Source organism: Notamacropus eugenii, chromosome 4 (genome assembly GCF_028372415.1).
Source record: "Notamacropus eugenii isolate mMacEug1 chromosome 4, mMacEug1.pri_v2, whole genome shotgun sequence".
Lineage (NCBI taxonomy): Eukaryota > Metazoa > Chordata > Mammalia > Diprotodontia > Macropodidae > Notamacropus > Notamacropus eugenii.
In genome coordinates, this window is record NC_092875.1 from 258,283,744 (window position 1) to 258,306,107 (window position 22,364).

At 40.2% G+C, this 22,364-nt stretch overlaps 1 protein-coding gene and 1 pseudogene across 1 annotated transcript; both read left to right on the forward strand.

Annotated features, from left to right (window-relative positions):
* Positions 1-919: 919 nt before the first annotated feature.
* Positions 920-10,803, forward strand: LOC140502482 (phosphoglycerate mutase 1 pseudogene; annotated as a pseudogene).
* Positions 10,804-15,167: 4,364 nt separating this feature from the next.
* On the forward strand, positions 15,168-22,280 carry TTR (transthyretin). The gene is made up of 5 exons (XM_072604477.1): positions 15,168-15,299; positions 16,140-16,335; positions 17,861-17,997; positions 20,239-20,374; positions 22,010-22,280. The coding sequence occupies exons 2-5, from the start codon at positions 16,267-16,269 to the stop codon at positions 22,115-22,117; spliced, it is 450 nt and encodes a 149-aa protein (XP_072460578.1). The 5' UTR covers positions 15,168-15,299; positions 16,140-16,266; the 3' UTR covers positions 22,118-22,280.
* Positions 22,281-22,364: the final 84 nt, after the last annotated feature.

Here is a 22,364-nt window from a genome sequence, read left to right on the forward strand (position 1 = left end):
AGAGAAAGCGTTTAGCAAACCTTCAAGTCCTCTACAATTTTGCCAGTGATGAGGTTTGGTAGTTCAGTATACCACTGCAGATCTCCCATCCAGTCTGATGATAGATCACAGTATTAATAGTAACACAAGGGCTGTTTTCCTCCTTGGCTCACAGTACCACTGCTATTTCTACTCAACAGTCCATTGGGTTATTGACATTCTGCACAGTGAGTGCCACAAAAATCAATAATGCCTCTAGTAGGGTCACATGAGAATTTATTCAACTCAGTGCTTTATACTACGAAGCAGAAACCAGAGTTGTTTTTTTTTCACCATAGAAGGAAAACCATAGATTAAAACTTTCCCCCCATACTAAGTTTTTTCCTGTGACAGAGCTAGCATTCAGGAGTATAAGGCAACTCGGAAATGTATGACTAATCAATTTGCTATCCAAAACAGCAGGGAACTGAGCAAAGTACACACCTGACCAGGAAAGGCCAGGACTGCAATTGTCTATACAGAGTATCCGAAATAAATCCAGACACAAGCAACTACTCCCTTGTAATTAATTTGCGTGTAACTTTGTTTTGGTCTGGACCCATGCTTTAATCACATGGAGGGAACTTCCAGGTGAGAAAACTCCCTCTACTACTGCAGATTCTATCCACAGACAGAGTTGCCTTGGAGACAGTGCAAACATGTCAGAGGCAGGATTTGAACCCAGGTCCCCCTGACTCACAGTTCAGCTCTTCATTCACTTTATTACAGCTGCCTTTAAAATGGAATGTATAACTTTCTCCCCTCCCCTTTAAATTATAAAATGCTTGATTGCTAAGATGGTGTTCCATATCCCTCTTGTGTCCCTAGGCACTGTGAAGTGGATACAAAGGTAGAGGAGATATAGAGTAGAATGTTCCCTCTTTGGAGGGATGCCTAAAACATGCTTCTCAGTCATCATACCCTCATTGTGGCTCCACAAAAGAAGAGCTTTCAGTATGCAGAGATGTACGACTTATTACACGTAGGACTGCTTTCATGGGTCATTTTAAGAAAACCCACAACTGAGCTGAGCTTTGATGTTACGCACTCTGTACTCCGCAGAATTTCTGTTGCTGCATGCAAAAGATAAACTAATCCAAGAATAATAATGACATTCAGATGGTATTTTATGGCCATTTTCTCATTTGGGCCTCACAAGAACCTGAGGAGGCAGATACTATAAATATTATCAGACTAAGGTTCAGGTAAGTTAAACAGTTTGACAATGTTCACCCCTTATAAGTGCCAGAGTCCAGATTCACCTGGCTCCAGGTTTATCCAGACTCCAGATCCAGAACTCTTCTCAATATACCTGAGGTTCACAGACCTCTTTGGGAGTCTGATAAAATCTATGCACTCCTTCTTCAAGTAATGTTTGAAAATAATTGAAGGAAATGCTAAATTTCAACTAGTTAGTGAAAATAAGGATATAATTTCTGTACCATCCCATTTATGTCCCCAAAATCTATTTGTGAACCCCTTAGTGGTCTACAGACCCTAACTTAGAACCCCAGCACTATACCATTTTTCTAAATACATTGCACAAGATGAAAAGAGCTTGCATTTTTCCAGAAGTTACAAGAACTTCCACACCTTCTCTGGGTGGAGGATAAAAGAATGCAAATCCCCTGTGTGACCTCCACCTGCCAGGACGCAAGCCGCTAAGCTAAGTGGGTCAACAGAATCACTTAGCTTCATCACAACTTTAGAGCAATTCTCAGAGCCAAAGAGAGGGAAGGACACCAGCTGGGCTTGTGTGTGTTTCAATTAAAGTTATGGAGAAATTAATTTTGTTTCCCATGCAATCATTTGTCTAGCCTGAAGGATTAGCTGGTTAGCTTGAATATGTATTAAGGAAAAGAACAGAAGTTTTGTTCCAAGGGAATCCATTAGTGGTACCAGCTGTTAATGACATGCCCTGCCTCCCTGAAAGAAACGAACCTTTTTTGCCCAGTGACCTTGCAGGTTAAGCTCTTCAAACAGAGATCAGCAAATGGGTGGTTCCACTGAATTCCTAAGCAACTAAAGCAGTACTGTTGCACTAAGCTGGATTTGGATATTTCTGTTTGCTTTTGGCTTCTAGCCTGGTCAGTGCTTGTACCCTAGGCTTCCTAACCCACTGAAATCAACAAATAGTTCATCCTGGACTCTTTGAGAGAGATGACAAACTTTTGCTCATTCAAGTGAGGCCCAGATTGTTCCTGCTCTTTTCAAATAGACACTAGCTACACATTTGACCAGTGGTACACATTACTGGGCTGGGCTGAAACCCCTGTAACAAACAACAAGCCTAGCATACCCAAGATGACCTGCTAGTACAAGTTCTTAGGTCTGCTTTTCTTAAAGGAAAGCCATTTTAAGGGGTCAACCATCTTACTTTAATCAAGCACATATATCATGCACTTAGTTCAGGGGGAAAAGTTAGCACCCTGAACTTCAGAGAAAATACAAATTACTAGCCGAAATTACAGAGAAAATAGCATAAAGTCAACAGACAGGGCTGACCATAAACAATACATGCATCACAGATCAACAGACAGATTCAACTGTCTGCCATTACATACATACATAGTTACTGAGAGAGAAGCACCAACATCTGGGTTTTCAAAGCTGGAGAGGGCTCCTTAATGGCTACCTAGAGTCTCATCTGGCCAAATCATGTAAACACTCTTCCAGAGAGTGAGCCCTGAAGCAAAATTCAAACATCAGAATATATAGAGAGCCAGAGGTCATCACAACCCACTTACTTCAGTGCCTAATTACCAAAAGGTGTAAAAGCCTTTAAGCACACAAACCTCCCCTTAAGGATACTTCCCTTAATGGGCTCCACTTGAGGTCTATTATGGACAGGGAAAATCTTAAATCCCATTTATATTACATCCCCAACAGTAAACATTTAGGCATCTATGTAGGGGACCTATTTATTTCACACTTTTAGAATGCTATCCCCTAGAAACTCTACCATAGGAATTAACCAGATTTGCCTATAAAAAGTTGTATAAAAGCTCTGGTCAAGCATATATAAAGCAGTAAATACAGATGTTACAAGGAAGGCATTAATATTGAGGGGAACTGAGAGAATGCAGAGGGTGGGACTTTAGCTGAGATTTGAAGGAAAACAGGTCTAGGAGGTGAAGAGAAGTAGGGAGAACATTTCAGGCATGGGGGACAGCCAATAAAAATGCCCAGAGTTGGGAAATGGATGATTGTCTGTGAGGAATAGCAAGGATATCAGTGTCAGTAGATCTCATAGTATGTAAAAGGGAATAAGATGTAAGAAAGTTGAAATGTAGGAAGGAGAAGAGGTTATGGAGGCCTTTAAAAGCCAAAAGGAGAATTTTATTTGATCCTAGAGGTAATAAGGAGCCACTAGATTTTATTGAATGAAGATGGGGGTGCTGTAGTTCAGACATATACTTTAGGAAGATCAAGATCCCTAGTGCCTAGCACAGTTATTGGTACAGAGTAGGCACTTAATAAATGATGGCTCATTAATTGCTTGCTCCCAGTTCTTCCCTCTAGGGCTGAAGAGAATAAGTCTAATCTCTCTTCTATATAATAGCCCTTAAAAAAAGAAATTTACATGATAACTTTCTTATATATTTAAAAGGAATAGCAAGCTGTATATAACATATTTGCAGTTTCATGTACAATCATTTTTTATTATACTATGTTATGGAAATGCTTATTTTATTCCATAAATTAAAAATAAAATTAATCAAAATTTTAAAAATAATTTAAAATACTTTTGAAGACAGATATGGAATCCACCTTTTTTCCTTTTTCCAGGCTAAAATCCCTACCTGCTACCAGCACTTCTAGAGCAGTGGTATCAATCTCAAGAAAACCACAAATGGAGATGGAGCCAAGATGGCAGAGTAGAAAGATGTACATACTTTAGCTCTTCCCCCACAGCCCATAAAATACCAGTAAATAATGACTCTGAACAAATTCTAGAGCAGCAGAAACCACAGAAAGACAGAATGAAAGAGATTTCCAGCCAAAGGTAACCTGTAAGGCCAACAGAAAAGGTCTATCCCAGGTGATGTTGAGTGGAAAAGAACCCAGCCCTGGCTGAGTGGCACTGGGAGGAACAGGACCAGGACAGGCCTCTGGGGCAGAATCCCTAGCAGGGAGGGTATCAGATCCCTCAATCTACAAGCGCCAAAGAAAACTTCAAAGGTCAGTGAGAGGGCTTTCCCAACTGGATGAGAGGGGAGCAAGGTCCCCCACAGCAATGGCCCCAGGCAGCAGTGGCAGCAGCGGGGCAGCAGTACTATGTGACAGTGGCCAAGTTGGGCAGCAGCTTCCATTGTGGGAGCGGCTCAGCTTAAAGCCCCTGGGGGAATTGAGCAGCTGATCTGAACCTCAGCCCTGAGCATGGTCCTGGTGTGAGGAGGAACACTAGGTACCTTCTCTTGACAAAGGATTCAGAAATCAAGGAACTAGCTGGGAAAATGCCCCAAAAAGGGGGAAAAAAATAAGACCACAGAAGGTTACTTTCTTGGTGAACAGATATTTCCTTCCATCCTTTTGGATGAGGAAGAACAATGCATACTGTCAGAGGAAGTCAAGGCTTCTGCATTCAGTACCTCCAAAAATGAATATGCAATGGGCTCAGGCCATGGAAGAGCTTGAAAAGTGTGTCAACAACTTGCTAAAGGAGACCCAAAAAAATGCTAAAGAAAATAACACCTTTAAAAATAGGCTAACTCAATTGGAAAAAGAGGTCCAAAAAAACCAGTGAGGAGAAGATGGCTTTAAAAAGCAGAATTGGCCAAATGGAAAAGGAGGTCCAAAAGTTCACTGAAGAAAATAGTCCTTTAAAAATTAGAATGGAGCAGACAGAAGTTAATAACTTTATGAGAAACAAAGAAATTACAAAACAAAACCAAAAGAATGAAAATATAGAAGATAATGTGAAATATCTCAATGGAAAAAAAACTGACCTGGAAAGCAGATCCAAGAGAGAGAATTTAAAAATTATGGGATTACCCGAAAGCCATGATCAAAAAAAGAGCCCAGACATTATCTTTCATGAAATTATTAAGGAAAACTGCCCTGATACCCTGATATTCTATAACCACAGGGCAAAATAAATATTGAAAGAATCCACCAATCACCTCCTGAAAGAGACCCAAAAAGAGAAACTCCTAGGAACATTGTGGCCAAATTTCAGAGTTCCCAGGTCAAGGAGAAAATATTGCAAGCACCTAGAAAGAAACAATTTGTTTACTGTGGAAATACAACCAGGATAACACAGGATCTGACAGCTTCTACATTAAGGGATAGAAGGGCTTGGAATAGGATATTCCAGAAGTCAAAGGAACTAGGATTAAAACCAAGAATTACTTACCCAGCAAAACTGAGTATAATACTTCAAGGGAAAAAATGCTCATTCAATGGTCATTCTTGATGAAAAGACCAGAACTGAAGAGAAAATTTGACTTTCAAACACAAGAATCAAGAGAAGCATAAAAAGGTAAACAGGAAAGAAAAATCATAAAGGACTTTCTAAAGCTGAACTGTTTACATTCCTACATGGAAAGATAATATTTGTAACTCTTGAGACTTTTCTCAGTATTTGGGTAGGTGAAGGGATTATACACACACACACACACACACACACACACACATAGACAGAGAGCACAGGTTGAGTTGATTCAGAAGGAATGATATCTATAAAAAAATTAAAATTAAGGGGTGAGAGATGAATATATTGGGAGGAGAAGGGGAGAAATAGAATGGGGCAAATTATCACACATAAAAGAGATAAGAAAAATCTTTCTCAATGGAGGAGAAAAGGGAGGAGGTGAAAGGGGAAAAGTGAAGCTTATTCTCTTCACATATGGCTTAAGGAGAGAATAACATGCTCACTAAAATCTATCTTACACTACAGGAAAGTAGGGGACAAGGGGACAAGTGGGGTGGGGAGATGATAGAAGGGAGAGTAAATGGGAGAAGAGAGCAACTAGACGTAAACATTTTTGGAAAGGGACAAGGTCAAATGAGAGAATAGAATACAGGGGGGACAAGATAGGATGGAGGGCAATATAGTTAGTCTTACACAACATGACTATTATGGAAGTCTTTTGCAAAATGACACATATATAGCCTGTATTGAATTGCTTGCCTTCTCAGTGGGGATCGGTGGGGAGGGAGGAAGGGAGACAAGTTGGAATTCAAAGTATTAGAAAAGAATGTTGAGAATTGTTATTGCATATAAGTGGGAAATAAGAAATACAGGTAATGGGGTATAGAAATCTATCTTGCCCTACAAGAAAAGAGAGAAGATAGGGATAAGGGAAGGGTGGGGTGTGATAGAAGGCAGGGCACATTGAGGGAAGGGGTAATCAGAATGTAAGATATTATGGGGTGGGGGGAGGGGAGAGATGGGGAGAAAAATTGGAACTCAAAATTTTGTGGAAATGAATGCTGTGAGAGAGAAAGAAAGAAAGAAAGAAAGAAAGAAAGAAAGAAAGAAAGAAAGAAAGAAAGAAAGAAAGAAAGGAAGAAAGAAAGGAAGGAAGAAAGGAAGAAAGAAAGAAAGGAAGGAAGGAAGGAAGGAAGGAAGGAAGGAAGGAAGGAAGGAAGGAAGGAAGGAAGGAAGGAAAAAAAATTTTTTATTGGAAGACGCAAAAAAAAAACCCCACAAATGAACCTTATCTATGTTGAACTATATTTTAATTTATTTTGTTAAACATTTCCCAATTACATCTTACACCTGTCTCTAGAACATGGTCTAGAAGGCTTCACTGTCCTAATTCCATTCTATTGACTGCTGTTCAGCTTATGAAGTCCTTCCAAAAAATATTGCATCCAGAAATGAACACAAAAAACCCTTAGGATTGTCTAATGGGGGCAGAGTAGAGTGGAACTATGACCTCTATTTTTCTGGACACTGGGTTTTTGCTGTAGCTTGTTGTTGATTTGTTTCAGTTGTAACCTAGTCTTTGTGACCCCATTTGGGGTTTTCTTGCAAAGACACTGAAGTGGTTTGCCATTTCCTTCTCCAGTTCATTTTACAGATGAGGAAACCGAGACAAAGAGGGTTAAGTGACTTGCCCAGGCTAACACAGCTGGGAAGTGTCTGAAGCTACATTAGAACTCAGGTATTCCAGATTCCAGGTAGTGTTCTACCCTAGTATAGCAGCAAGCAACCAGCATACACTGGAAGGCCTGCTGCACAGGTTCTTAGATCTGCTTTTCTAAAAGGAGAGTAACTTTTGAAAGGTCAATAATCTTCTTTAATTACATTCTCCAACAGAGAAAATACAAGCAGAGAAATAAAGACCAATAGACAGGGCTTCTAACTGTCTGATCATAAGGAACTCTTACATCAGCGATCAACAGACAGATCCAGCTGTCTGAACATTACATACATATATAGTTATCAAAGAGAGAAGCACCAACATCTGAATTTTCAAAGGTGGGGAGGGGCTCCTTAATGGCTACCCAGAACCTCATCTGGCACACAAGCCTTCTTCCAAAGGGTAAGCCCCCAAAGCAAAACTCCACCCCAGAGTATATATACACTTTTCAGAGCCAGAGGACATCACAACCCTCATGACCCAGTGCCTCATTAGCAATTAACAAAAGGTATGGGACTTCCTACAAAACAAGCCTCCCCTAATCTGAAGCCCATTAATGGGCAGTAAAGATCTTTGCATTACACTCAGCTATAGCTTTATATCACTTCCATTGTTTTTGGTTGTCATATCCCATTATTAACTCATTTTGAGCTTGCAGCTCTATAACACCCTCAGAGATTTTTCAGGCAAATTGTCATTTACTCATGTTTTTTCCACCTTATATTTATGAAGCTGACTTTTTAACTCAAGTATAAGTTTTTATATCTATGGTTTTATCTTGTAAGATTAAATCCATTGCCTCTGCCTGTCACCCTGCTTAGCTAATCAAAGCCCTTAGTTTTGCTCATTTCCATGTCGATTCCTTCCTTTCTACTTCCATTGCCACCAGACCAGATCTTTTTCACTTTTTTCCCCTAGACTACGGTCATAAACTTTTAGCAAGACTTTCTACCTCCAGTCTCTTCTTCTTCCAATCCCTCCAGCATTCTATTATTAAATTTAGCTTTCATGACATTCACTCTTATTCAAAACCTTCAATGGATCAAAATCTTCCATTTGCCTACTGGAAAAACCCAAATTGCCTACTGTTCCAATTCCTTCAGAATCTGGCTCCCAGCCTCCCTTTCTAGACTTTTCTCTAGTTTTTCCCCATGCTTTTTCTGGCTAATTGATATAGGAACTATTTGTACCACTCCCAGGATTTATGTGTGACCTTCTACTGTTTTTTCTTCATTTTATGTGTAGAACACCTTTGGTGCTCCCAGATAGATTCAAATGAACTCCAGGGCATTTTCTCACTTCTTTCTGTCTGTATGCCCTAGCAAAGAGCCTTGCACATAATAGGTGTTCAAAACAGATTTGCTGGTTAATTGATTAAAAAGCCTGCACACATTTATAATTTCTCTTAGCAACCAGTTGTGGAGGAAGAGGCATATACATGGTCCCTCTTACCTGGATTAAAAAACTGTCTGCATGCCAGTGGAGATCCCAGCCCTTCTATGACTTGGTAGACATCACATGAATTTTCCTGAACCACAGAGTTTAAGTAACTTACCCAAGGTCACATGACTAACAAGTGTGTGAGTCATAACTTGATCCAAGGTCTTCCTGACTCTAAGTCCCCTCATTCTGATTACTATAACACTAACATTATATAGCAGTCTTCAGTCCTATGCTCTTTTTGCTGCATTAGTGTCTCCCAACCTTTTCAAGTATAAGAAATACTTGGTGTTAGACTTTTTTTAGCCACCTCTCCCATCACCACATGGTAGCTCTATGTTACAGCTGCTGATTGAGAAAACACAAAATGACTAAAACATATTAAGAACTCAGAAATGCTCTTATAATGCATTTTATTAATCATGCATTTCAGAAATTGTATATTTACTCAGTCAACAGAAGATATATTTATTTCTTATGAATTTGTACAGCTCTTGCAATAACTCTAAGAGTATCCCAAGGATACACAGTCCACATTGGTTGAGAATGGCTACTATATGCCATATATCTCTTGATTATTATTAATAACAAACACATGTAAGGTTTTCAAGGCAGTTTACATACATCATCTCATCTGATCTTGACAACAACCCTGAATGGTAGGTACTATAATTAGTTCCATTTTATAGATAGGGAAACTGAGGCACAGAAAGGATGAATGACTTACCCAGAGTCACCTAGATAGTGAGTATCTGAGGCAGGATTTGAATTCAGGTCTTCCTGACTCCAAGTCCAAAACACTGCTAGACCTTGAGCTACAATGACTGGTCTATGTCATGTTTCATCTTCAATAATACCCTGGGTGATTCATTGCTCTTTCTGGGCTGAGGCACTGAAGGGTATGAGGTAGCAGAACCTTGAGTCATGAGGTTTCATGTGGCTAGAAGGCATAGATCCAAAGCAGGAATGATAGCACAGCAGAGGGAGATTGGACCCTGGATTCACGACATTTGGAAGTCTTGGGATTTGGGGAAAACAAGGGAGAAGTTTGAGTTGAGGAAGAGACAAAACAACCTATTTTCAAGCAGGGAAGAAAGAAAGGAAAGGACACAAAGGGAAAGGCCAATCTTGGCAGAAGCAAAGAAAAAAGTGAGCTCCATGCCCCAGGGGCTTTATCTGAACATATAAAGTGATGACAGGATATAACCTTCCTCCTCAGTAGCTCATGAATTCAGAGACCCTCCAGCAGCCAATGGCAGGCCAACCTTCACTCTTCTTCCCAGGGAAACATTTAAGGAAAGAAAATGAAAAACCTAAAAGAATGAAATAAGACTGACATTCAAGGTAGGTCTTGTGAATAGGTTTAGGGTGATTTCATAGGCACCAAAGGGAAGGTCTTCCCACCCTAGGAGCCCCTCACCTGCCTGAAATTCCTTTGAAATGGGACAAAGCAGGTCTGCTCACTCCACACTGCCCTGAACCTCTGCCCTGCCATAGCTGCCTATAAGCAGGTGCTGATCCAGCATGGAGAGCACCTGGAACCTGGAGAACTGCTTCAGCGGCTACTACAAAGTGGATATGTGCCCTGCCGGGCACAAGAAAGCAAGGGCGGTGGCCAGGCTCTGAGAGATGCTGGCTATGAATTTGACATCTGCTTCACCTCCGTCCAGAAGAGAGCAATTCATACCCTTTGGACAATACTAGATGCCATTGACCAGATGTGGTTGTCTGTAGTGAGGACTTGGCACCTCAGTAAGCGGCACTGTGGAGGTCTGACAGGCCTCAACAAAGCAGAGACCACTGCTAAGCATGGTGAGGCCCAGGTGAAGATCTAGCAATGACCTTACAACATCCCACCACCTGCAATGGAGCCTGACCACCCCTTCTACAGCAACATCAGCAAGGACCGTCGCTATGCAGATCTGACTAAGGATCAGCTGCCTTCCTGTGAGAGCCTGAAAGACACCATTGCCAGGCTGTACCTTTCTAGAATGAGGAAATCATCCCCCAGATCAAGGAAGGCAAATGTGTTCTGATCGCAGCCCATGGCAATAGTCTTCGGGGGATTGTCAAACATCTTGAAAGTCTGTCTGAAAAAGCGATCATGGAGCTGAATCTGCCCACTGGCATTCCCATCGTGTATGAGTTGGACAAGAATCTGAAGCCCATCAAGCCCATCCACTTCCTTGGGGATGAAGAGACTGTGCACAAAGCCATGGCAGCCGTGGCAGCCCAAAGCAAGGCCAAGAAGTGAATGCAGGCTACCAGCATGTGCCAGCAGTAGCCAGGTCCTTCCCTTCTCACTGTCCCCACCACATCTCTCCCTGCCTGCTCCACACACTGACAGCCTTAGGGATCACTACATGTGTCTGCAGGTGGGGGACTCATTGTTCCTTTTCTCATTTCCTCCCTATTTCAGACCAATTCTTTTCTCTCATTGCCCTTCCCCTCAACCACATTAGTCAGAATGTCTCCAGGGTGGTTTGACTCAGTAAGGACCTGATTAGGGGTTAGGGATGGGGACATAGTAAGAAGTGACCAGTGTGGGGAGTTGAAAGAAGCAATTGATCCAATTATTCCTATGAGCCAGTCCTGCCAGTAGGGCAGCCCTCTCAGGGGCTGCTGTAGGAAGTTGCCTATAACTCGGGTGGTCATTTAGCAAATCATAAAAGTCTTACTTCCTCCCTAATGCAAGAAAAATGGATCTGGGAGGTTGAGATTATGTCCTAATGTTTACTTGTTGCATTTACTTTCACAAAAAACCCTTACAGGCTGGTTATTAGTGGCTTTTGAAATTAAAGTGTCCCACTTGGTAGTCATCAGAGATCTCAAGCCCAGTCAGAGAAGGAAAGAGTTCCTGGATTTCTATAGGGTGGATGAATACATCCCATTGTGTTTTATAGCCCCTGCTCTGTTCTGTGGTAGTAAAATGCCTCTAGATCATGTTGAAATGTGTCTCAGCTTCCCATTGCTTCCATCCTACGTCCAGTTACCTGGGTCCTCCTGCCCTCCCCTTTTTTGTTGTTCATTATAATAAAGTAGTGATGTACAATAATTAAAAAAAAGAAATGGGACAAAGCTCTTTATCATATGATTATTCCTGAGGCCATGGCAGAACTTAGCTTTTCACCATCCACCAACCAACTCTAATCATCATTAATGTTCCTGTATGAAAACTAGTCAGCAGAGGATAGAGTGCTGAACCTGGAGTCAGGAATGCCTATATTCAAATCCCACTTCAGACACTAACTAGATGTGTGACCCTGGGCAAGTCACTTAAATTCTACCTCAGTTTCTCTAACTGTAAAATGGAGATAATAATAACGCCTTCCTTTCAAGGTTATTGCGAGAGCAAAAGGAGTTAATACTTATAAAGTTATTTGTGAACCATAAAATGCATAAATGCTAGCTGTCATTATTATTATAGTATAACTAAAGACACACATTGCACACAAATGACAATTAAAAGTGCACAATTTTCCAACATATTAGAAACTGCACATTTACATACTATTAAGTGACTCTATACGTGATAGAAAGGTTATCAGCATAAGAGTTATGGAGGCAGTCATGCCATGGGTAACCCTGCTCTGTTGGAGTACATCTGTGGCCTCTACGTAGCCAGTGCTTTCCCTTTCAGCTGAGATTTTCAAAGGGGCAGTTCCAATGAGTCATTCTTCCTCCTCCACGAGCTTCGTGGATTATATATATGATCTGGGTTCTATTCACCAATTTTTAGACATACTTGGAGGGATTCCATTGGCACTCTTCTATAGGTAGACATTAGGAAGTCAAGAAATGACAATGCTGGTAATTTGCTGTGGGCTGGAGATAAATGTTCTTTTGTCACCCTTTCTCAATGCAGTTTGACAAATGATTAATGCATAAGGATTTCAGATTCAACACATATGTTAATGCCAATTGAGCTCAAAGCACTCAGGCTTCCTCCACAAAAGATACAAGTGAAAGATGGGAAAATAGTATTTCTGAAATCTATTTTCAATCTTATGTGCATAGAATTACAAGCATCTCAGAGCTGGCGGAGATCCCAGTGATCATCTACTCAAACCCATACCTAAGGATCCTCTCTATGACATGCCCCAAATTGTTCATTCAGCCTTCGCTTAGAGACTTCTTGTGGCAAGGAGCCCACCCTCTTGAGACAGCTCATTCCATTTCTGGGTGGTTTTAATTGCTAGGAAAATTTCCCTAACCTCAAGGTGAAATCTCTTTTTCTGCAGTTTCCACCCGCTATTACTCACTCTGTCCTCTGAGGCTCTGCCACATGAGCTTTTCAAACTCCTGAAAAAAGCTATCAATTGAGTTAGAAGTCTCCAACTAAACACCTCCAGTTCCATCGCCCAGTCCTCACATGGCGTCATTGGCCTCCAATTCTCTTATCTAGTTGCATTCCAACTTGGTAATGGCCTTCCTCCAATGTGTCATCCAAATTGAATACTGTATTCCAAATATGATCTAAAAAAGGCAGACAAAGATCTTATCCCTCCTTTTTTTGTGGATATTATGCAACCTAAGATTTTATTTTTTCAGGCAACATGAGGTAGTAGATAAAAAGCCAGAGTTTAGGTCTCACCTCTGACCCATATTTCCTATGTTTTTGACCTAACTGATCAGACTTACCTAGCTGAATAGTTGACTTCTCTGGCTCTAACCAACTGCTCTCTAACAATGGTGAAAGAAGGCATTAGTGGGGACTAGTGCATGACCAAAGGTTAGAGATGTTCATTCTCATCATGTCAGATCACATAATTTAGTAATAATAGGTAACATTTACATAATGCTTCAAGGTATGGAAAGGGCTTTCCATATGTTCTCATCTTATCCTTACTGTGTAAGGTAGGTGCTATTATTTTTCCTTTGTGACAAGAAATAAACTCGTTTATTATGAGTCAGAGCACTGAATGAGCCCTCAAAGAGCTAAATATGCCAGCAACACTCACTAATCAACTGGAATAATAAGAAGACTACCGAAGTCTTAATGGACTTTTTCATCTCAGTTACCCAGACAAGGTGTAACCCTATCAGCAGGACTGCCTTCAAAACCAAAACACAGTGACATATACATAGCTGGGAAAAAAAGAAATTTGAAAATTTACTTTAAAACACTGTCTTGCTCTTTGCCCCATCAAACACTTCCTGAGTCTGGATGCCTCATTAGGATTGCTTCCAGTCCTCCAGGCAGGCTCCCGTCCTCCTGGCACATGGAGGCCTCTGACCCCACCTCCATGGCCAGTTCACAGCTGCCGCCACAATCCCATGATTTTACTAGTCACATGCAGATTTATTTATCTTGCATAATACTCCATCTCCAAACCATCTCAAACTGAATATATAATAGCAACCCAAACTAGGCACAAAGATGGCAGAATTGCTTCATTTTCCCCATCTTTGACTCTTTGTAGCATGACAGAGTTCGAATCAAAGGATGTAGTTTTGAATACTGGCTCTGTTACACACTACCTATGTGGTCTCTATGAGTCTCAGCTTCCTCATTTGTAAAATGAAGGTGTATAACTAGGTGATTGAACTTTGCTTGAGTTCCCTTCCACCTCCACTTGTATGATAATTCTCTGGGGGCTGATCAAAGGAAAGATGACTTCCCTAGGCCTCCCCTTACTGGACATTGCTTCTGATGAGTCTTACCTAGGGGTATTGTAAGGCTGGCATGAGAGAATGAACTTCACAAACCTTAAAGTGCTATACAAAAGCTGGTTGGCATTATTTATGTTATACTATTAGCCTCCATTCCCTGATTCTTCTACCAGTATGTTCAAACAATGTCTATAGAGAAATATAGGGATGGATTCATAAATATTTAATAACCAGTGCTACAGAGGGGAAGGGGAAAGGAAAAGGCATTTATATTGTACAGCACTATGCTAACACATTTTACAAATGTGTTTTCATTTGATTGTCATAACAATCCTGTGAGGACATTGTTATTATGATCCATATTTTAGAGTTGAAGAAACGGAGGCAGATCAAAGTTAAGGGACTTATCCAGGGTCACACAGCTGGGAAGTATCTGAGGCTGAATTTGAACTCAGGTCTTCCTGACTGCAGGTCCACCTACCTGCCTGTAAAAAGCAATTGGAGAAGGAGGGAATGTAAGCATGCACACTTTAAAGTTGGCTCTGCATTGTTAACACTTTCTTAAATTGACAGTCAACAAAATAATAAAGCAAGCTCTTGCCAACATCTGAGGTATAAACACTCACACAGAAAATTTAACAATGGACTGGCTCCAGAATGTCCATCCCCTGTTCAAATATTTGTTTAGAATTTTTCATCTGCTCTACGTCCTCAACAACATTTGCCTATGTCAGCGTCTCCATCAGGGACAAACTCTCTCTCAATTGCTCAGTATGGTACTTTAAGCAGCATCATCCATGGGTTGGCATTTGATAAATGCTGTCAGATGATTTCAATTCCTGGACTTGCAAGGCTGTCAAGATGAATATAAAGTTGTGGTAATCACTGCCTCCAGTGCTAACAGCTGTCTGATCACACCCCTGCAATTCTGATTCTGAGAGAAGGCAGCTGGTCAGGCTGGGGCTGGGTGTGCCAGGGGAGAGAAGATACTGGATGGTCACTGCTAGTGATGGTTGCCTCAGCTGCTTGTTTTTACCAATTCTTGTTAAGCATGAGATGTTTTACCTTGGGCTTAGATAGTCTCTGTGTGGGAAGTGCAAAAACTCGGAAAAAGTGCTGATAACGCAAAGCATTCTGGTGAATTAATTTGGCTAAAATCAAACCTTTTTACATTCAGACACTATCATAGGAAGGGGGATGGGTTTCTCTGCAGGCTCATCATCATATATCAAGGCATGTGATGTGTTTTAATGCAGTCCATTTTAGCATAGAAAGATGAACATTGTGGTTGAAGGAAAAAAAATGATTCATCTGTAGCTTCCATCTTCCTACTAAAATGAACAAATAGCAAAAGAAACATAGAAGTAGACAGGGGGCTATAAAAGGAACAAACCAAGACCGTAATCTAGGAGCAGGAGTCTTGGATCGGAAGTTAGAGGTCACAGAATCACAGGATCATAGGGTTAAAGATAAAAGAAAACTCAGAGATCATCAAGTCTAAGCCCATTGTTTTACAGATGAAGAAACTGAGGCACAGGGTTACACAGTTTATGTATCTGAATCATCTTGGGTTTGAATCCTAGATTATAGTTAAGGTAGTAACTATGCTACTTATTACCTGTCTGACCTTGGCCAAGCTTTCCCTGGCCTTAGTTTCCTCGTCTGTTAAATAAAAAAACTAGGCTTGATGATCTACACTCAGACTCCAGTCCAGCTCTAAACCCTTTGAATCTTTTAATCTACTAAGAATGATATTCCACGCAAATATATCCAAAGATATTTATCCAATGATATCCCAATATAATCCAATAATTCCAATATAATCCGATTTCCAATGGCATTCCAATGAAAATAGATTCTTTTATTACAAACAAATGAATTCTAGCAATTTTCCATAGAGAGAATGTTCTGACAGCCTAATCTCTCTAGACAAGGTTCATATTTGAGTGAGTTACTTATTCTCTTACTGTTGACTAGGTAAATAATCAGAATCAGCAGATTTGAGGTCCTTTAGGCAAGGATAAGCAGCTTAACTCAAAGGACTGGGGTATAAAAGCCCCAAGCTGGGAGAGGTTGGCACAGAGATTTGTTCATTACCAGCAAAATGGCTTTTCATTCCCTGCTGCTCCTTTGCCTTGCTGGCCTGGCGTTTGTGTCTGAGACTGCAGCTGTGGTAAGTTTGGTTACTGAAAGTAGTCCTTTTGTGGTTAGCTTACTCATATCCATAGTGGACAAGGTAAAAATGGCTTCTTCTGATTAAATTACTTTAAAAAATTTTTATAATTAATGGCCTATCTTTTAAAATGCAATTAAATTAAAGTAACCCCCAGAGAGGGTTAAATTCCATCAAATGTCAACTGAATTGAGCAGAGTTATTCTCCGAAGTGTTCTTCCTGCTTCTTTGGAGTAGTTGGTGCCTCAGTAATTGCTAATGAGTAATAGAAAGTGTGGAATCAAAGCTAGTTTTCCACAGGACCTGGCTTTTATGAAATTTCTGCATGGAGAACAAATGTAGAGGAGACTCTAATGCAGCCCTTTGGCTGCATAACTTATCTCCCTGGCCCCAGAAGACAATAGAACTCCCAAGAATTTAAAGTCACCCCCAAGCGGACTGAGCTGCCTTGTGCTGGAGGGGGCTCCCTCTCATTAGAGTTTTTAAGTGAATCCTGGGTGATCTTTGTCAGGTATGTTGTGGGGGAATCTCGCTCACATACAGGTTGGACTTCATGACCCCTGAGGACCCTTCCAATTTGGAGATTCTGTGATATACTTATTGAACCTTTGAAGAGTCTTGATTTGGAAAGGATAAAATTTCAATTATACATGTACCCAATTCTTTCATCTACTATAAAAATCATCCTGAGAAGGAAGATTGCATACTGGGGAGACATGAGTTCATACCCTGCCTCAGACCGTACCTGTGTGACCCTGGGTAAGTTACTTAACTTTATCTGTCCTCTATTTCCTTATCTGTTAAATGGAGCTAACAATAACACCTGCTTTATGGGTTATTGTGAGGATCAAATGAGACAACATATGTAAAATGCTTTTCAAACCTTATAAATGTTAGCTATCATTATCCAATATTTAAAAAGTAGATGCCATTGATTCTAAAGTTACTAGAGAGGCATCATCATATTCATCATAAATAGCTAGCACCTACCTGGCACTTAAAAGTTTGCATAGCTCTTATGCTATCTCATTTGATCCTTACAACAATTCTAAAAGGTAGGTATTATGCAGAGGACAAACTGAGGCTGAGAGCAATTAAGTTACTCGTCCAGGGTCACACAGCTAATAAGTGTTTGAGGTGGGATTCAAACTCAGGGTGTCCCTGCTTCAAGTCCAACAATACCTATTACACCACCTAGCTGCCTCATTAAATAATTCAATTATCCAATATTTTCTGGGGCAACTCCTACCACAGGTTTGAAGAGTCCAGGAGATCCTCTGTTACATCTGACTAGGAATTCAATCTAGATGAATGGGCTTAATTTGTTCAGCATCCCTAAGAGCTTTGTAGGTACTGCTGCAGCCTCAAGACATCCAAGGGCAAACGTTGGTCATGCATGAGAAACAGCCTTCCAATGGGACCCCAAACTCATTTTAGGGAATACGAAGAATCAGGAAAGCATGCACTTGCCTATCTCACTTCAGATTTCCAACACCCCACTGAGATTTTCTGTTGCCTTCCATAGCACCATGAAGGTGAGCATTCCAAGTGCCCTTTGATGGTTAAAGTTCTTGATGCAGTCCGAGGAAGGCCGGCGGTCAATGTGGATGTGAAAGTGTTCAAAAAAACTGAGGAGCAAACTTGGGAGCTCTTTGCAGCTGGGTAAGTGACCAGCACCAGCCCTTTGCAAAATTATTTACATCCATTATATAAACTTGGGTTCTGGTTATTTATTAATTTTTCCAGTTGCTCCTCTACCATTTGTTAAAGAGTGATATATTCAGATGGAGAAAGAAAATTCTATAATCCCATGCATCTAACTACAAACATTTGTAAAGGAGAGAGAAGCATCACTTTGGGATGAATACTTGCTCACTTTTTTGTTAGTACATAGTCAATCCTGGATGTCCTAATCATATGTCAGCAGAGAATAAAGTTCCAGCAGATCCCACCAAGCTGGAGAGGCTATTTAGTTCAGATCCAATGATGAAATGTATCATATGCCTGTCATCTGAAGACCAGCCTAAGTCATTTCAGAGGAGCACAATTGATGAACAATTATTTATTAAGCATCTAGTATACTGGGCATACTTGGCACTGGGTCCACAAAGAGGAAACAATCCCTGTCCTCAAAAATTATAAATCAATATAAAGAGATCATTAGAAGACTGGCTACAAGCAGATCATAAAATCCATCTACTCAGACATAGAAAAGTTGTGATTTAAATCAGTGGAGGGAGTATCCACATTTGTGAAATCCCAGATAGTTCAAAGAACAGAAGAGTTCACACTTCGAAAAAAGGCTTTGTAAACATTATCCCTTTTACTCCTATGTCATAGGCACCTTTGGAGTTAGGTCGTGTAAATTGTTTTTAAGCCTCATTTTGCAGATAAGACTTAGATAGATGAAATTTCTTATTCAAGCCCTTACTGCTAGTAAGGAGCTCAGCCAGGACTAAATTTCAAGTCTCAACTCTCAGGCTAGTGCTCAATCAGATACCGCAAAAACCTGTTAGAGACAGGCTCAAATTTTGCCTGAGACCTAGGTAAACATGTGTTCCTGGGCAATCACAATTTATCTGGACCTCAGTCTACTCGTCTGTAAAATGAAGGGATTGGATTCAATGACCAAGATTCCTTCCAGCTCTGGATTTATGATTCTATAATCCAGTTTCAGGTAACACCTGCCATTTAGTACAAAAGTGAGTTCTAAATCCTGTTCACCAAGGCATCCCTATCCTTGAAGCTATTACAAGAAATCATTGTACCTATTAATAAACCTAAATTGATCTAAAGACAGAGCAGCCAACCTAGCCTTATAGAACCAAATGGAAAAAGAGAAGCTGTTTAGTATTTATGTCCCTTAGAAAGAGTGTTTTGGTGGTTTAATTGAATCTGCAATAACCGCATTATGATTCTTCACCCATCATTAGGAAGTCTATTTTCTTGAGGGGATTTTAATTGAATTTCTATTTGTTTGTTCATTTTTGTCTACACAAATTCCAAGTAGAACTTGAAAAGTAGGCCAGTAGAGTATTCTAAGCAGGTAATGCCATTCTAACAATAGAGAATTCAGACGCTTGCCTTGCAAATGACTCGTCAAGGAAAAGAAAATAATGCATCCAATTTGGGTTATTCTTTGTGTATTAGAAGAACAATTAAAACAATCAAAGAAAGGACTAAAGAGAAGGTGCAAAGCTATCAAGAACAAGGCCACTTTCCCTGTCCCTGGTTCTTGCAACCTCTGTACCCTTTGCCCAAGTGATCTTGTTGAGTTGATATTACACTTTACCTTTAGGAAACCACAAAAACTAGACAAATTCCATCTGTAGATAAATAACTGGGGAGATTATGCAAATACAGAGATCAACTTCTTGTTCCTTTTTGTACCATAGTTGTGTCCTTGCACACCTATGAACTGTAAAAACTTACGCATGTGAAAGATGAATACAATCCCAATGTGAAAACTGCATTTGGAGACTGAATTATTGAATTCATCTCATAGAATTTAGAGTTAGAAGGAACCTCAGAGATCATTTAATCCAATCTGCTCACTTCATATAATGATATTCAACAAACATTGATTAAGCACTTTTTCCCCTGCAAAGCACTGGGGACTCTGGTATTAATATGCATGAATACTTCCTCCACCTCCAATACAAAGGAAAATAATATTCTAGACTAGAAATAATGAGGTTTTTTCCTTGTTATATGCCTCCTAAACATCTGGTGCCCTTATTGAAACAACCCTAGTGAAGTGACTGAAATTAAGTAGCAGAAATGTAGTTTGGGTTATAGTATGTACATAATTCCATTTTACCAGTGTTACTGTCATCTTTCTAATTATTTCCTTGATGCCTGTAGAGCCAAACACTAATTAACATCCACTTTTACATTGTCCAGGAAAACCAATGACAATGGAGAGATCCATGAGCTCACAACTGATGACAAATTTGGAGAGGGTTTATACAAGGTGGAATTTGACACCATCTCCTATTGGAAAGCCCTTGGTGTTTCCCCATTCCATGAGTATGCAGATGTGAGTATAATGAAATATTAGGCTTCTCTTTTTGATTTAGGTGACAGACAGATGAAGCACTATGTGTCACTAACCCTTCTGAGTTCATCTAGGGAAAGAAAAATACAATAGTCCATTTGTGATTCCCCTTTGAAAACAGATGCCTAGAAAGCACCAAGTTCACCCTATAGTCAGTCAGGACCATGAAGTATTTCCTTGAGTCAGCAAGACAATCCTAGCATGCAAAGGTTTGAGTTTTCTGCTGGATCTGTCATGAGGAATAAAAATATGACCAACTAACTTGATCAAGTAGAATAGCATTATTTTACCTTGACCCAGATGTATTTAATTTCAGAATTTTTATTTCCTACTTGTAGCAGTCAGTGGCACCTAAGACATTTTTGCTTTCCATTCAATATCATAGTGTGTGTGTGTGTGTGTGTGTGTGTGTGTGTGTGTATAATAAAATGAATTATAAAAGTAATGCTAAATCCCCATCCTCAGTAGTACATAGAGTAGTTGGCTATAGGACCACCACCACCCTTGCTCCCTAAATTCCTTTGTCCCTTGTCTGCAAAACTACTGTAGAACCAATATAAGAAAACTCTCTCTTCTCTCTCTCTCTCCTGTCTCTCTGTCTCTTCCTCTCTCTCTATCTCTTTCTCTCTCTCTGTCTTGTTTGTCTGTCTCTGTCTCTTCTCTCTCTCTCTCTCTCTCTCTCTCTCTCTCTCTCTCTCTCTCTCTCTCTCTCTCTCTCTCTCCCTCCCTCCTCTGACACCATGAAGGGATTCCTGCACTGTCTTGGTCAGGGTAAATCAGATTTGTAAGTGTTGGATTTCAAAATTACATATGAGAGAAGCCACAAAAAATTGTGACTTGGATCTGCAATAAATTCTTGTTCTTCAACTAGACCCTCCTAAAGGTAGTCTTCTATCTCCACTCATGAGTTGTGCCCACAGTGTCCCAAGTCTAAAATAGGCTTCTTCCACATCTCTATTAGGGAGAAAGTTGGGGAGGAGAAGGACAGATTAAAGACATTATTTAATTCTAACTTTTATTATAATCATTAATATGCAGTAAACTACAAAGTCCTTGAAAATAGATACTATGTCTCTTTTTTTCTGCTTTTGTATTGGGAAGAAACTCTTTATCTTTTCTCTAAGAAGGGAACATAAATCAGCACTTTAAGTCAATAATATATTTAGATTTCCATTCCTTGTTCAAATCCTACCAAACTGTTTTAACAAAAAAAAAAAATGATATCATCCCTTTCTGCAAAAACCAGCCCACCTAGGGAAGTTTCTTATCAATCATAGAATAGCAGAATTAGAAAGGACCTCAAAGGTCCCATTATCCAGTTCATACTTGAAACGTGAGTCCATAACATGTCCAGCAATGGGGTTCTTCTCTCCCCACCCTCCCCCTGACTTTCTCCTGTCTATAGACAGGACCTTCACTACTTCATTTCATTTTCTAGCACTGCTCTTCTTACTAGGAAAAGTAGTAGGAAAAATACTACAAAAGTATTGACAGTGAGCAAATTTTGAGGGAAGCGGAAACCTACTTGAAAGTTCTTGCAACAACAACTTTGAATTGATCCTTCATATTATTCACTCTCCAGTCACTAATTCTAATGGTGGTTGCTTTGCCTTCCAGGTGGTGTTCACCGCCAATGATGCTGGTCATCGTCATTACACCATTGCTGCCCAACTGAGTCCATACTCTTTTTCAACCACAGCTATAGTCAGCAACCCAACAGAATAAACAAATGTAATGTTTCTCCATGGCAAATAGCCATTAATAGAGGTTTGGCAAGGGAGAAAGGACCACCTTTTATGGAGATAATAATATCACATTTTTCCACAAAGCAGTATTTTCACTTTATCATTAAGTTGGGCAGAGTCAATAAACCATTCTTGCTAAAGCACTTCCTGTTTCCTGCATTTTGATTGCTTTTTCTGCACCCCAAGTAGTTCTCCCAAAAGCTCCTGAGCTCTCCAGAACAGGGAAG